This window comes from Brachycentrus maculatus, unplaced genomic scaffold, assembly GCF_059751285.1.
Source record: "Brachycentrus maculatus isolate JH-2025_06_01 unplaced genomic scaffold, ASM5975128v1 h1tg000091l, whole genome shotgun sequence".
Taxonomy (NCBI): domain Eukaryota; kingdom Metazoa; phylum Arthropoda; class Insecta; order Trichoptera; family Brachycentridae; genus Brachycentrus; species Brachycentrus maculatus.
The window spans coordinates 1,173,708-1,189,880 of NW_028280845.1; the positions used below are offsets into that span (position 1 = coordinate 1,173,708).

The 16,173-nt window shown below is 33.4% G+C and overlaps 2 protein-coding genes and 1 long non-coding RNA gene across 4 annotated transcripts in view; 1 reads left to right on the plus strand and 2 right to left on the minus strand.

Moving 5' to 3' along the window:
* Positions 1-9,062, minus strand: part of LOC148310564 (E3 ubiquitin-protein ligase HECW1-like) — a 220,867-nt gene extending 211,805 nt beyond the window's left edge. For both annotated transcript variants that reach the window (XM_088258164.1, XM_088258163.1), the window contains exons 1-2: positions 8,917-9,062; positions 5,796-6,841 (exon numbers count right to left, since the gene is read on the minus strand). In XM_088258164.1, coding sequence (XP_088114290.1) covers positions 5,796-6,246 — 451 coding nt within the window. In that variant the 5' untranslated portion in view covers positions 6,247-6,841; positions 8,917-9,062. The remainder of the gene's footprint in view (positions 1-5,795; positions 6,842-8,916) is intronic.
* Positions 9,063-9,271: 209 nt separating this feature from the next.
* Positions 9,272-10,437, plus strand: LOC148310565 (uncharacterized). The gene is made up of 2 exons (XR_015837383.1): positions 9,272-9,490; positions 9,873-10,437. It is a non-coding gene; the product is annotated as an uncharacterized LOC148310565 (long non-coding RNA).
* A 778-nt stretch (positions 10,438-11,215) lies between these two features.
* On the minus strand, positions 11,216-15,667 carry LOC148310566 (uncharacterized). The gene is made up of 5 exons (XM_088258253.1): positions 15,444-15,667; positions 15,142-15,256; positions 14,584-14,780; positions 13,087-13,723; positions 11,216-12,567 (listed from the first exon to the last, which is right to left on the minus strand). The coding sequence occupies exons 1-5, from the start codon at positions 15,533-15,535 to the stop codon at positions 11,512-11,514; spliced, it is 2,097 nt and encodes a 698-aa protein (XP_088114379.1). The 5' UTR covers positions 15,536-15,667; the 3' UTR covers positions 11,216-11,511.
* Between the last annotated feature and the right edge of the window lie 506 nt (positions 15,668-16,173).

Here is a 16,173-nt window from a genome sequence, read left to right on the forward strand (position 1 = left end):
CTTCTGACTCTTATAACCAACCGATTGTGCGTAGGCGATGGAGCTCAGGGTAAAGGACATTGCCGGATACTGCTAAACGGGAAAGGAAATGGAGAACGATTAGTAAATAGTAAATGAGAAGATGAGAGGAATAGCAGCTCGAGGTTGAGGGGGTACTCGCAAACACACAATTCAGTAAGCGATCGGTTGTGCGAGAAGCCAGACGAGTGCACAATTATTTTTTTTGAATATACATATATTGGAATTAGATTTTTTAAACAATAAATATTGAAAAAAAAAATGTTTAACTCCTAACCTTTCGATAATTGTTTATTTTCAAAACCATATATTTATTTCTAAGAAAAACTTGTTTATTCAATACAAAACGGTTAAAAAAAATAAAAACATTTACTTATTTGTTAACTTTATATTTGCATATAAATACATATATACATTCATTTAAAAATTCATAAACGTAATTGACATTTTTTGCAGAATTAACGAAAACATCGTTTTTACGAAGGTGAATTTTCCAGAAGAAAGTGATGAATGAAAATATTGATTATATCGGCTGTTATTAAACACAAAACGAGTCTAATACAATCCTTTATATGTTGATTATGTTAAATTAGATATTCCTCCCGTCTGCAAATGATCCATCATGGTAAGCCTATATATCGGTAATGTAATGGCAAAGGGGTATATCTGTCAAATTTTTTATTTTCTACGTTTGTTCCACAAAATGTCTAAAGTAGTATATTCTATAATCTGGCAAAAGGATATAGCTGCAGTTGCAATAGTAATTTAGTTTTATTAAGATTTCGTAGTCGTACAGGAGAAAGTGTTCAGGAGGGCCATTTAAGTCACTTTTGCAAGAAAATAAACACCAATGCAGTTAGTCATTTTCAACAAGTCAATATATTATGCTTCCAAGTTTAAAATCCTGTGTAATTTTTTCAGGGCAATATTAAGCCAGTAAGTTATCAAATAGTCAATGATCACGTTTTTGTAAAACAATGCACTTGGTCACTTTCTCCTGTATGATTACGTTATGTACATATAAAAATACATAAAACAAATGAGTTATTTAATTTCACCAGTTTGTATTATTTTTTAACCTATCATCCAAGAATTTGAGTAGTGTGGTTGTCAATAATGGGTAGAATTGGTGAATGTTACACGTGTGTAAAGTGATCACTTAAACCAGCCTATGACGGTCGTCAGCCCCGTAAATGCCCAGACTTCCATATTCTTCTTCATCTTTGATTAGATGTCAAAAAATAATATGAAAATAACTCCCGTAATTGGAGATAATACAGATTTTGTGAACAAGTATTTGGACACACTCAAAATGTTGTAAGTGTCACAAGTTTGTATTTGCTCTCCTGTAAAATTTGGTCTGAGACAGATATACCCCTTAGCCTTTACACTACCGATATATATTTATACTTGTGTTTCTGTCCAGCTGGTTGAATGATGACAAGATGCGTTGACCCCAGCATCGTCTGAACTTTGGCGATGGGTTCTCGAGACGCCTCCCAATCAGCCAGAGTCACGGGTCAAGGGTTACGTCAGCCAGCACCAGATTGTGCCGGAAGTCGACAAGTGAAGCAACTCATCAAAATTAATCATATTTCTGGATGACTCTAAAAATACGATGAGGGACTCTATCTATTCATTTGCCATCACATTGTACAGTAATTTATTTCTGAGTGGGTTATGGGGGTATCAGTAATGACTATCATTTAAAATGGTGGTGGATTTTTTTTGAAAATGAAAAGCTATTTAACACTCTCCTTATCATTCATCGTTCACTTGGCGTAATACAACTTAAAAAAATACTACTTCGTGACTGCCGGTTTCGGAATGATCATTCCATCATTAAGTCAAATGTAGATTGGAACCAAGGAAAAATGAAGGAATGGGTAAATGATCAAGAGTTAATTCTATGAAAATTGTAAAATAGTTTATTATAATATATTATATTATAATATTTTATAATTTTATAATAATTATAATATTTTAATTTTTTTCTCTCTTTTTGTGTGTATATTAGGTTAAAATGGATAAAAGCAATAAAAAATGATTATAAAAAAACTCCACCGACAAAACACACAAGGTGGCTTGGTGGGTCTCTGCAAATAATATTTTAAATACGTTTATAATTGTTATTTTAAATCAATGTATACAATTAATGCAAATAAAAAATATATTTTAATGAAATTGTTACGGTCTGACATTCATAAAAAAAATCAAATTTAAAGAGAGAAAGAAGAGAAATGAATCGGAATGAAATCACTTTTAAAAATATTCCCTTTGTGATTCAATTGTCTTCTTTTTAATTTTTTTCTTCTTTGTTTTCTTCCTCTCAATGTTCAAAATATTTTTTATTTTTTTATTTTGAAAAAAAAAAGACTGTGTTTTAATCCACTGACATTTTTATTAACCAACTAGTTTGGGCAACAACCTGTTGCCCTCTTCTGAAGAGGGCAACAGGTTGTTGCCGAAATTAGTTGGTTAATAAAAATGTGAGTGGATCAAAACACAGTCTTTTTATTTCTCAAAATAATATATTAATATGATCCACAAAGTTAATGCTTTCAATATTCAAAACAAAAAAATACAAAATATTCTATTGTCTCTGCGTACCCCGGCGGGCAGCGGCGTGATGATTAGTTAGCTAGTTAGGATGCTTGTTGCTTTCAGTTAGCGATGCCTCGACAGAATACCTGTCCACGGAGCTCAGAACAGATGTAGGTCGACCTGTGGTCCGCAACTAACCGCAGAGGACAATTCATTGCATATAAAACCATGTTTAATAATAATATGCTACATTCATATATCGAATTACATTAGGCACGCGTCGTCTATCGTAGCTATACTCAATCTGCGGTGCGCGTACTTTAACCCTTAAAAACTAAACATTCATCTGGCAGACTACGCAATTAAAAACATGAAACTTAATCAAAAGCATTTATTAAAAATAGGAACCGGTTACATGGAACCTAACCCTTCTTTTTTTTCGGGAGAACATTTTGAAAGTTTAAAAATATAATGCAATGTATGAAAAATAAATATCAAGCCACTTATTAAACTTTTTACTGCGCAACAGATCTTTTGAGGTAAAACCTGAAGGTTTTTTCTCCATTTGAAAAATATTAAGTTTATTTAAAAAATTAATTAATCAATACCTTTTCTTCAAAATGCATAAACGACACTTTCTGCCTTGTAGCGGGTAAATATTAAGTTAAAAATATGCCGCTTTTGCTGGGATATAGTACATTTTCTGGGCATTCCGAAAATATGAACAACTGGAAATTGACGATTTTTGATTTATGACGTTCTTGAAAGGAGTAACCGATATGTGAGGCATAAAATTAATCATATATCTAGGAGTTAAAAAAAAAGTAGTGTGGTTTTCATTCATGGGTAGAATGGTGAATGTTACACGTGTGTAAAATGATCACTTAACCAGCATATGACAGGTCGTAAGCCCTATAAATACTAAATTTTCCATATTCTTCTACATTTATGTTGATATAACAATATGAAATATATACTCGTGTATAACTCCTAAGTGGACCAAACCCAGATTTGTGAACAAAGATTTGGACACACTTTAAACATTGCGGGTAAAAAAATTACATTCCCACCTATTTTTTCTGGCAGCCGAGAGGAAAGCTAAATTCCTGATCAACATTTGATTCAATATATAATTTTATTATTTCAATACATCGAGCATTTACAGCCACCGAACAAAATCACCGATACCAGACGCCATGTTGAATATCGTCTGAAGTAAGCCCTGAGAATTGGGTTACACTTCAAGTATCCGCATTTTCCTATTGTTTGTCTGAGAACGAGGAAGTATGGACGGAGAGCGGGTAGCATCGGACGATCGTCTCGACACGGTTACGGAACTTCTAGACACCATCCTCCCCGTCCGTTGTTACGCTCCGCACATCTTCCTCGCTTCCGCAATGCGGCACCCGGCCGCCTGCCAACTAGGTACTTGCCACACTGCTAATAAATGTGTACTTAACTACGTTTTCCCAGTGATTCCAAATCGGGAAACGAAGTAAAATTAAGATCAAGACCCAATATACGATAAATATTTTTCTTTGAACCCAGGTTACATTTAACGTAATTGATATTTTAGATTAAAGCACCATTATTGTATTGAACAAAATAAGTTTTTCTTGTTAATAAATATACTCGTTTGGCTGTTTTTTTTAAAGGTAGGGAGTTAAAAAAATAAAATAGTTAAGATCTAACTAACCATCGTTTACCTAACCATTATCTTATTAGCTATCATCTAATTATATAGCCATCATCTAATTAACTATCTTTGAACTAATCATCATCTTATTAGCCATCATCTAATTAGCCAAGATCTAATTAACCATCGTTAAACTTACCATTATCTTATTAGGTATTATCTAATTATGTAGCCATCATCTAATTAACCATCGTTAAACTAACCATTATTTTATTGGCTATCATCTAATTATGTAGCTATCGTCTAACTAACCATCGTTTAACTAATAATCATCTTATTTATCCATCATCTAATAAGCTATCTTCTACCAGCCATCATATAATTAGCTAAGATCTAATTTACCATCGTTAAACTAACCATTATCTTATTAGCTATCATCTAATTGTGTAGCCATCATCTAATTCACTATCTTTGAACTAATCATCATCTGAGCCATCATCTAATTAGCCAAGATCTAATTAACCATCGTTAAACTAACCATTATCTTATTAGCTATCATCTAATTACATATGTAGCCATCATCTGATCAACCACAGTTTCATTAACCATCATCTTATTTATCATAAATTAATTAAATATATTATAATTAACCAATATCTTATTTACTATAATCTAATTACCTATTATCTAATAAGCCATCATTTAAATAGACATCACCTATTAAGCTATTGTCTAATGGTTTAAATGACCATAATCTAATTATCCATCCTCTTGGGACTCGTACACCTTCGCTTTTGCAACCTTGTATAAGTACGGTCATATTTTTTACGTACGTCAATATTTTTCATCACCTACCTTTAGTAAACTGTATCTCTTTTTACGATAGTAGTATATATTGAGGGTACCTTTACGTATTTTTTTATATTCACCGATATATTAATGCAACGTGTGTATTTATATAACTTTTCATAAGAATTTGGGATTTTTTGAAAGTGAATTTATTAAGTTATTTTGTAAAAAAAAAATAATAAAACTTTATTTTGATAATAATAAACCTGAAAATTGGGTTAGAGCGACTATTTTAATATAATACCCTTCGCATTATATTTGTATTAAAAAAAATATTTCCTTTAAACATAATATAAAATGCTCAAAACATTTTTACATACTATTTTATCAACAATCTGTTATTGCCCATTTAATTCCTCGCATCGCCCACCAAATTCTCCCGAAGCCAGCATTGCCCACCGAGATTCCTTCATCGCCCACAAGTGGGCGATATTGCCCTGGGAGCCTACGTTGTAAATACTAACATCCTCGTATATCTAGAAGAAGAAGGCACCAACTTACGACTATCTCGAATAGAGGCGCCAAATGGATCGGTCACGTGTTAAGACAGGAGGGTTTCCTGCACCTGGTAATAGAGGGAACAAACGCCAGAGGATGCGAATATTTTGCGACTTATACGAGAACATGGGTTGTTTAACGTATGGAGAGCTGAAGAGGGTCTCGCGTAACAGACCAAAAGGAGATGTCATTTGTTGCTGCAGAGATTGAGACAAAAGAAAATCTAGACTTAAAATAAAAATTGACTTACCACACGGACACAGTGCAACGAAGTCTTCTTCTTCCAGCGGGCATGGAGGTACACCTTCCCACCAGACCTTGATTCTAGAATCACCGTTATGTGACCACTTTAATTGCGCACTTTGACTTGGACCTGCCTGAGGAACATCTCCAGTTACTTCTTGAGAATCACCCTTTGCATCTTCATCAGGTTCTTTCGCAGTTTCTCCGACGTTTTTAGACTCAGCCGCTTGATTTTCTTTACAACAGCTTATTCCGGAACCTCTTTCATCTTTGCAAATATTTGCACCGTCGACTCCATCTCCACCCTTTGCGATGTCTTCCACCTGACCTTCGGCTGATGAAAACGCCCCAGAAACGTCTCCATCATGAGTGACTGGGAGAGGGTCGTGAAAGGATGCATCGTCGGATGAGCACACAACGCTGTCATTTGTGTTTTCAGTGGTGGAATCGGTGCTCATTTTAAAAAGTATATATTTTTATTATTATTTTAAGAAGTTACATATTTGAGTCGAAAGCAATCATTATCCAACGAAAATTGTTTTAATAGACTCATGGTGGATTTACGAGCGAATGTATTGATTGCGATATTTTTAAAATCCATTATTATTATTTAATTATTTATAAATTATATATTAATATCACAATGAATGAATGTGTGATGTTTTGACGATTTTTTTACATATCAATAAAATCTAATTATTTTTAAAACTTTGGATGAAAAACGGTCATATTTTTAAATTATCAAACGCTATTCCACAATGAAAAGCTTACGCGTAATTTAATATTTTCTAAATTTAATATTTTCTAAAGACGTCGAAATGGTATCGGAACACGAGAGCTCACGAGCGCGTATCGAATTTCCACATTTCACATTTTGCTCCGGAATCGAGGGTTAAACTTGCTCTATATTATTTCGATAAGGCAGGTTATGTTCGGGCGGACTGGGGGGGTTGCCTACTTGGGCCGGCGTTTCAGTAGACGCGCCACTGGGTCGTCGGCATGGCGACGGTCGCGCCCGTCTGGCGCCGGCTCACGGGACGCCACTGGCAGCGGCTGGAAAAGGAAATCCAACGTAAACACTAGCAAGGACCATTTCCATCTCGAATGTAGGGCGGCTACGTAACCAAGCGGAGGGGGTTGGGACACTGTTACGTCACTACGAGCCTTTTCAAGTGAAACCTCCTAGGCGGCGATTCGAAAATATTGAGTAGACCACTTGCAAACCAACTAACAAACTTACTAACTAACCGTCACGCCGCTTTTCCGAAGGGGTAGGCAGAGAGAATAGAACGCCACACCACCCTGTCTTTGTAAACATTCTTCGCTTCTTCCACGTTCATGCGTCTCCTTATACATACCTGCCGATTATTTCGGCTCCTGACCCCGGCCGCTTTCGAGTATTTGACATACCCGACGGTTCCAAGTTTTCCTTTGCTTCTTTTCCCAACTCCATTTGCCGTTCTCTCCTCACTCACACGTTCCACGTGTCCAAACCATTTCAACACAACTTTCTTAATTTTATCGATAATGCTTATCACAGTCTTGCATTATTTCCTTATTTCACCATTCGAACATCTATCAAACATCGTTTTGCCGCACATTGGCCTGGGGAATCGCATTTCAAATGTATTCAGTCTGCTTTCATCCTTCTTTTGCCAACTCCATGCCTCGCTCCCATACATGAGTAGTCCACTTGCAAACCACGTTATATTAAAAATTAAGTTTTTTGGCTAATGGTGGTAATAATTGGATGAGAGTCGAGAGTGAAATTTCAAGGGTGCATCACGTTTACTATACGCATTTCGTTACACGAGGGAGAAGAAAGATATAACTTAGGAAGGAGACAGCTTACAGTGGAGCAAAAGAGAGCGACGTATACGTTGTCGTGCATGCGCGCGTTGTTTTTGATTTACGCGTCAGATTGGTGTGGCGTTCTATTATCTATTATCTCGGCCTACCCATACGGAGAAGGGGCGCGATGGTTAGTTAGTTGGTCACGTACTAACCAATCACCATTATTTTTACAATTGCATAATAAGTTTGTCATTTTTGCAAACCAACACTTCGTAAGCAAAATAAGAAATCGTTTTTTGTAATAACGTCTTAAGCCAGTGAAAATGACGTTACCTTATAAATAAAAAAATATATTAATTTTAATACTTCGATTTTTTTTAGCCTAGACATAATATTTCGTATTTATTGTCTATTTATTACTATTTTTTTTTAAATTATTAATTCGTTAGTATTTATTTGTTTGTGCAATCATATTTAACAAACTAACCTCTCTTTTTTATAATTAAAATGGAAAATCACAAAGTTCAAATATAAATTATTTACTATCTTTTTTACTTTCTAAAAATCTATTTCATTTATTTGTATTTAAAGTTTAAACGTTTAAAAACACGTATTTGTTTTATTTTTTATTCAAACAGATAAATTAATAGTTTTCCAGCGATTTTTACCAGATAGGATGATCAAAATTTTTTACAATTTACTAAGAAGCACACACAAAAGGGGAAGGGAAATGTATGAAATTTATTAATATTGATATATGGATGGTATAGAAACAAAAATGTGTTTCCTTGGTACTTTTATTTAAAAAAAAACATGCAGGGACATGTGAATATCATGTAACGTCCCTGAAAATGCAGCGATAATGGACTCTTTTTTGAAAATCATTGAAAAATTCTTGGGCAAGGGGCCATTAGGTAACAATAAGAGATACATTGCAGCAAAGCCAAAACGATATTTCGGAATATTTTTTTAAATATCGAAGATGGAATATGGATTTTTTTCAAAGGTACAATGATCAAATGTAAGTATAAATATTAAAATATAACTCTAAAAATATGTGTTTTAAAAGGGTTTCATTATATTATTAGAAAATATAAATGTTATAATTGAAAGACACAAGCAGATGGCGATGTTATATAGATTGAATGTTTAAAATTTCCGTAAGCTTACGAGAAAATTTACTATGAAAAGCTAAACCAGAATGATGGAAAAATATTAGAATTAAACGCAAAAATCAGCAGATCAGAAATAATCAAGTGTCAAATCCTACTCAATATTGTTTCTTTCTTCTAGAGGGTCGTGGTATTTAAACGCAATGTTAAATAATAACTCACCTGAGATTATACGAAGATAACTTGTAACGCATGAAAAGAACGATTGTTTGAACTGAAGCGAAAATAAAGCTATAATATTATAATCTTAATTCACGAAACAGGTACGCGGCAGACGGCAGAAACGAAGATTTTTGACGTTTCTGCGAGAAAACGTACACATCAATATAATGTGACAGGTGTATAGAAAAGAGTATTGCCACACTAAAATAAGGCGAAAATATTTGAGAATGGCTGCAAACAATTTTTTACTCACATTCATACAAACGTTTTTACGCAAGACTTATTTTACTACACTATCTACATGTTTGAAACTAACTCATCACTTGTAGTACTAGGTTTGATTCATCAAGCAGATATCTATGGTAAATTTAAAAAATATCCTTATGTCGGTTTTTAACTTTTGACACATTTACTAACTTTATACTTTTGTTGTTTATTATAAAACGCAGTAAAACAACTATCAAAGAAGATATTAAACAATAAAAGAAAAATGAGTTCGTTTACTAGTTTTTCCATGGCAGGAGTCGAAGAAGGCGAAAGGAAAACTATTAGTTACTATGTGGAAATGAATGAAGTGAGTTAACAGCATTTAGTTTACTAAACTATGTAAAATAAGGCACTAATAACAATTACTTTGTTTTAAAAAAATGGTGTTATGTTCCATACATAATCACTAATTAAATATATTATTTAGCATTTAAATAATCCTCATCTTTCTAGCCCAAGCAGTTTCAATGGACTGAAACTCGAATAAACAGTATAATCCCTCGTGATGATGATAGAGTACTAAGACACGAAATTATAAAATTTATTGGCACTAGTGATTTTTTTATTTCATTATTTTTGTAAATAAAAGAAAAAAATCTTTCTGGATACTACTTCATTGCTGTAGCTAAACAGTTAATTATTTCACGTTGAATGTATCACATTATTTCATCATCATCCTTTATTTTCAGAGACTAAAGATCGTTAATGATCGCATGCAGACCATCGAAGAAAATTTCAAGAAATTATCAGATAATTCTTCAGAAATGAACAAGATTCTTCCTCCATTGTTAGTTTTCTTAAAAACACGCCTCGTTTTTGATAATCCCGAATGATATAATTCATACATTTTATTTATTAAAAAAAATCTGTACAGCGCAATGTAAATAAAGTTATGGGTACCTAAAAAAAATTAAATGTGTATTTATTTTTTTATGAGAAGATAAAAATGTTGGCTGAAATACAAAAATATTTAATGCACTAAGATCCAAACCTAAAAATCATTTAAAAGTCATCGTCCGGAGTGGACGTATTCGCTGCGCAATGATCAATAAAAGCAAAATTTAGGAGTTTTTTCCCGTTTTTTAAATCACTTTTCATTTCATGTTCATTTTTGGTATCGTAAGGGAAGGGTAATTAACTATAACCTAACTATGAGTATTTCAATGTTTTAAAATTAGTACATAAACCCTGATAGCAAGGTTCTTGTTAAAACCAGTTGGAAAAAGTGTACCAATAAAAAGTGGTTAAAACAAAGTTGTTTTATTTTATAAAATTTATAAAATGTGCCCCAAAACCTGCGAAAAACATTCAAGAAATAAAAATCATTTCATAGAAAATGGGAACCTACTTAAAAAAGGTGATTTTGTTTTGAAGAATATGACGACATATCCATAACAATTTTTTTGAATATATTTACCTAATGTCTATTCAATATTTTTTTTCTTCATAAAAACAGATTTTGTTATAGGCTTTTATAAGGTCATGATTATTATAGGGCTATGGGACACACGGTGTGGCATTCTATCATCTCTGCCTATCCTGCAGGGACTGTCGCGATGGTAATAATAATAGACATGGCATCAATTGAAATTTCATCATTCCACCTTTTTGATTTGGATGTATCGTCAATAATTTTTCTGTTTGTTTTTGTAAAACCTAAGGAAAGACATGTCGTTGTCGTAGTAAAATTTACAAAATACTTTTGACTGCTAAACCAAGCAAATCCTTTGCTGCAGTCCTAAATTACCTCCGAAGGAATAGAAAATCTACCATGTTGCGAGGCGGACTAAAATACATATACTGTGGGCCGAATCTTAATGGAAAATACAATTACACACTGATAGATTGATAATAACATTTAAAAAATATTACATATCCACCTTTTACTATTTAATCTCTTGATCCAGGAAATCGGTAGACTCTGGTAGGAATACAATTTAAATGTGAACCTTGTACAAGATTAGAAAAACAGTACTATTTTAAAACATTTTTTTTTCGAATACATATTTATGAGTACAAGAAATGAAACAAATTTCGTTTTTTATTAATATTTTAATAAAAGAAAAAAAAAACAGCAGTCAAAATTACATATGTTATAACGGCAAACAGAAACATCATAAACTAAGTTAACCTAATAAGTCAAAAACAGTCAGGGAACTTTCTTTAAAAAGTACTAAAATGTATTCAAATAAATAAATCACCAATTTCTACCAAAACAGATTTACATTCTTAATAGTAATCTCGCTATAAAAATAGCGAGAAGGTGCTTTGTAAAAAAGTGTCTTAAATTCTAGATACATATTTACACCAAAAGAAAATAAAACTCGGTTAACTAAACGTATTGTTAGGGTCATCGTTACAGTTAGAATACGGTGTTTCTAGCGGGCGGAATGATCTTTCTGTGCTAGAAGTAAAATATGCGGGGCTCAGAAGGTTTAGGTTCCTCAAACTACTGTTGTAGTTGTAGGGAAGAGAGTGGGGGAAAACCAACGGTCTTCGCCCGGTGACACTCGGTGCAATTGTCGGGACTTGCGAAGAAAAACTAAGAAACGCACTCGGGGCCTTTGAGTGCGAGCTATACACGCTTCTATCGCAGAATCTGTCTGACTTTCTGCAATACTCCCCGCCCACCGATTCTTCCTTCGACGGGGGGAAAGAGCTGGCGACTCTGTATCCAGAGGCCAAGGACTCAAAGCCGGAACTCTGACTAGAAGATCGGCTCGTATCTTGGAGATTGTATATCTGCTTGGGACTGTCCACTCCCCAGTAGCCTCCCGCCACCCAGGAGTGCTGCGTCCCCGGAGTCAGTCTACTCGGCGAGAGAACCGGCCGCCTGACCACGGGAGCCGGAGACCTCATGAACACATTAGGACTGTTGTATCTCTTTGTAGAGAACACAAAAGAGCTATTATTAGAACTGGTATTTTTGTTTCCTAAATTAAGCGTACTTATACTTTCATTGAGATCAGAATCATGTGTTGGAACATCTCTTTGCCACATGTTCATTCCCGGAGCGAATGAAAAGTTGTTAGACAAATATGTATCGTGACTTTTTAAACTTTCCGCTCCTGTATTATCAAAATGCGAATTAGAAAATGATTTATTGAATAAACCGGGTTCCGAATGATCATTTCCATTACTTGCAAAATAATTTGGGTATTTCGATGGTTTCGTTTTTGAGAGATCTGGAATAGAGTTTCTGTGAGTGACATCTGAATCCGAATCATCGCTGATTATATCTGCGTCGTTATAGGGTGATAAAAAGGTTGAACTGGACAAATTTTTCATTTTCTTTAAAACTGCGCCATTTTTTCCTTTCTTATTGTCGTCTGTGTTGCCAGTTTTCAATGAGGTATTGATGATTAAGAAGACTGCGCAAATTATCTGAAACAATGCAATCATAATTATACATTTTGAAGCTCCGAATACACATGCAATGTAAATTTTCATTATACATTCAAATTAGTGATGTATAAATGGTCAAATTCTACCCACAAGCAAAGCAAAAGGTCAAGACATAGACTGGGATCATTATCGGTGCTCATATTCTAATGAGAGTATGTTAATGCTAAAAGTAGGTAGTTTGAAATTTGTCAGTTTTGAGATACATATTTACATTGATTGGGGATACCATGAAGCTCGCACAAAATGTCTGAAAGTATAATACTAACTGTTACATAACTTGTTTATATCAGATCTACAGTTATGCCAAAACTAGATACATATCTCACTTTTTGATCAATTATGGATTACTTACATTCTACTATCTACTGTAATCTGTATTACTTTTATTTGAAAAAATAACAAAAAATAGCATTTTTATAGAATAGTGAATTTCGAGTTACCAAGATGGCTAATATTGATAAAAATTAAATACTGTATAAGATAAAAATGTGAACTCACTTGAAAAATGTGAAGATATTTATCTCCAGTATTGGAGATGTACCAGGAAAGGAACCAGATAACTAGATTTAGAAAATGTCGGAGAGACAGTCCAAATTCTAGTAACAGTATCAATCCTTGAAGTAGCGCTCCGGCAGAGGTCAATGTTTGTAAGAAAATGACAAAGGTCACTTGTCCTAAAGGCGAATCAACAACCATACTCTTTAAAGTTTCAGTATCCAGATATTTTGAGTCGATGAACTTCGATACATGAACTAGTGCCGTCATATTATTCAATGACTCTTTGAAGTGATAAACTGAAGACATAACATCCTCGTTTAAAATCTTCGAATTATTGAACACATTGGTGACATTTCTATAATGCTGTTTCATTATGCGAACCATTTTTCTCGATAAGAAAATATCTGCATTTAAAATTATGTCCACAAATATACAGAGTAACAGTACGATTGCGGAACCTTTCAGGATAATAAATACACCCTTTTTAAATGAAGTAATCATAGATGTAAAATTTATCTTCTTCGCTTTAGGGGGGTTCTTTCTTTTGACCAAGAAATGACCCTTTTCTGATTGTAATTTTTTATTGACAAGCCTCCGACAGTCGTGACACAACTCGTAGACATCGTCCAAGTGCGTACTGTAAAAGAAGAATCACATTTTGAGTAAAAAGTAACAATATTACAAATAGATGAGAAAAGTATTCACCTCTAAAACAATTGTAAAATTTTAACAGTAACCTTAAATTGTGTTTTAGAGAAGAATTTATCGAGTTTAGCGTAATAATTAAGAGTTTGTCAATTAATTTTATCTGATGTGTTACAAACTCGATATTTGTGAAATGTCTAACAAAAGATCGGTATGAATTTTGTGAGATAATCTAAATAAAGCGTTTTTAACTGAAATTTCACTAAAGCCAAGAGAGCTGTTGTTATATAAAGTTTTTTTTTTCTTTGGATTTATAAAAATATCAATAATTTCTTATGCTTAAATTCAAATTTAATTCAAAATTAAAAAGAAACTAAATTGGTTTTATGTGTTATTAGCAGTGGTGTAGTATTTTTGTAACATTAATTTTTATAATATTATAACTAATTGTAAAATATAGGATCATTCAATTTTAAATATCAATGTATAACTTATTGAAAAAAAAACATAAAGTAAATTGAAAATTTGTGTACAACCCTGAAGGAATCCAAGGAACATGCTGACCAAAATGTATCTGATACATGTATAAATTCACAATGTTGGATCCGACTAACTAACTAACTAATCATCACGTCGCTTCTCCGTAGGGGTAGGTAGAGAGAATAAAACGCCACACCACTCTATCTTTGCAAACATTCTTCGCCTCTTTCATGTTCAAGCATCTCATATGTATATTCCCGCCAATTATTTGGACACCTAACCTGACTTTCTGGTATTTCTCGCTATTTTGGTAACCAAAGGGTCAATGTAGTTTCACTAAATCTTAGTATAGCATGGTTTTGGGTTACTCACTTAAATGCCTCTATTTCGTGATCAAAGTTCTTCTCGTTCATGGGCTTAAAGTTAGCCAACTGTAAGATTTTCAGCTGCTGGTTCGTATTGCACTTGTGGCACAGGCCATTGTGACGCACTTGCGGAGATCGGCGGTTGTGATTGAAGTAAATGGGGTTCTTCAAGTGAGTTTGGAGAGACTTGTTGTAATCTCCATCCTGGAAAAAAGTATATACAGTTTTTTTTTTATAGATGGAAGTTCAACTCGAGAGTTCTGGCAACTTGCAACCTAAAGGTTTCAGGTTCAAGGCCTGGAGTTTTTTTGTTTTTATTTTTATACAATCAATTTATACTGTTGTAATATTATCACCTTTATTTTGAAAATTTTGTAAGTGTTCTTACCGTCGCTTTATTCTCAGATAAATTTATAAAAAAACATAATAATTATTTGCATCCGATTAGCCATTGGCAAAATTAAATTCCAACTTGTAACCAAATTTTCTGAATCGGAGGAATGATGGGTCAATGTGTAATGTCAGAGTACTAAACAAATTTAATCAAATACAATGTAATACTAACTGAGGTAAAGCCATTATATTGCTGACAATTTTGGCAAATCCAAGAATTCCGTTGTGTGAATTGAATCCAATCATTATGGTTGCAAAACCAACAATTGACGCGAATTGGAAGATCCCTGAAAAGAAAAATGTATTATAAAACAAAATATTAATTTGGGGTACAAAAAACCGATGCATTAGCTTAGTTACACATTATTTACAAATTAAAACAGTAAATTGAAAGTAAAGTCAGTAAATTCGGTCCAATTATAAGATATTTATAACCAGGCGGGAAACGAAAATAACCTATAAACGAATTCTTACCAGAGTTTAAAAGCGATTATAATCAACAAAATTAAACATAAGAGGGTAATTCCAGCGACTAGATAGTAATTAAGCTTCAATTCATCTTCCATGATAAATGGTAACGATTGAAACTGCCTGCATTTAATAATAAATGCGGCAACAAACTTTGGAAATTTAGAACTCGAACATTGACAATTCCGAGACCGCGCACGCGACTTTTTTCAATCAATCTTGACATTGATAACATAGACTAAACTGAGTCTATGGTAAACATAATCCATAGAAAAAATATCGACATATGCATCTTTTGATTAGTACCCGATAATCTTTGTTAGTACCTATATACTGATATTTCATATTTCTTCAAAAACTTATTTCATAGGGCACTGTTTTATATAAATAGAGTTTAACTTGATTGTTTACACATGAAAGAAAGGTTATTAGCCCTCCATTTCAGGTACCAGTACAGGGTAATATTGAATAAATATTGGAGTGAAAAAATAACACATATTATTTAACCTCCCCCCTGGGAATCGAACTCGGGACCTCCAGTATGGTATGGTAGCCGAGCGTTCTGACCATTACACAACGGAGGCAGGCATATATTTCATATTTAGTCTAGGACTACTGTGGTACGAGGATATGGCTGTGATTTCCAATGTTTTTTTTGGATCAGTTATTAATTCGTTAATTTCAATAAATGTTTTAATTAAATTTGATTAATTAGTGAAAGCAGTGACGCATAATG

Excerpts from the sequence above, each read along its gene's own strand:
- LOC148310566 (XM_088258253.1), bottom strand. The coding sequence starts at position 15,535 with ATGGAAGATGAATTGAAGCTTAATTACTATCTAGTCGCTGGAATTACC. Across the intron at positions 14,781-15,141 it reads AATATAATGGCTTTACCTCA|GATGGAGATTACAACAAGTC; the intron begins GTTAGTATTACA and ends ACTTTTTTCCAG. Across the intron at positions 13,724-14,583 it reads CACGAAATAGAGGCATTTAA|TACGCACTTGGACGATGTCT; the intron begins GTGAGTAACCCA and ends CTTCTTTTACAG.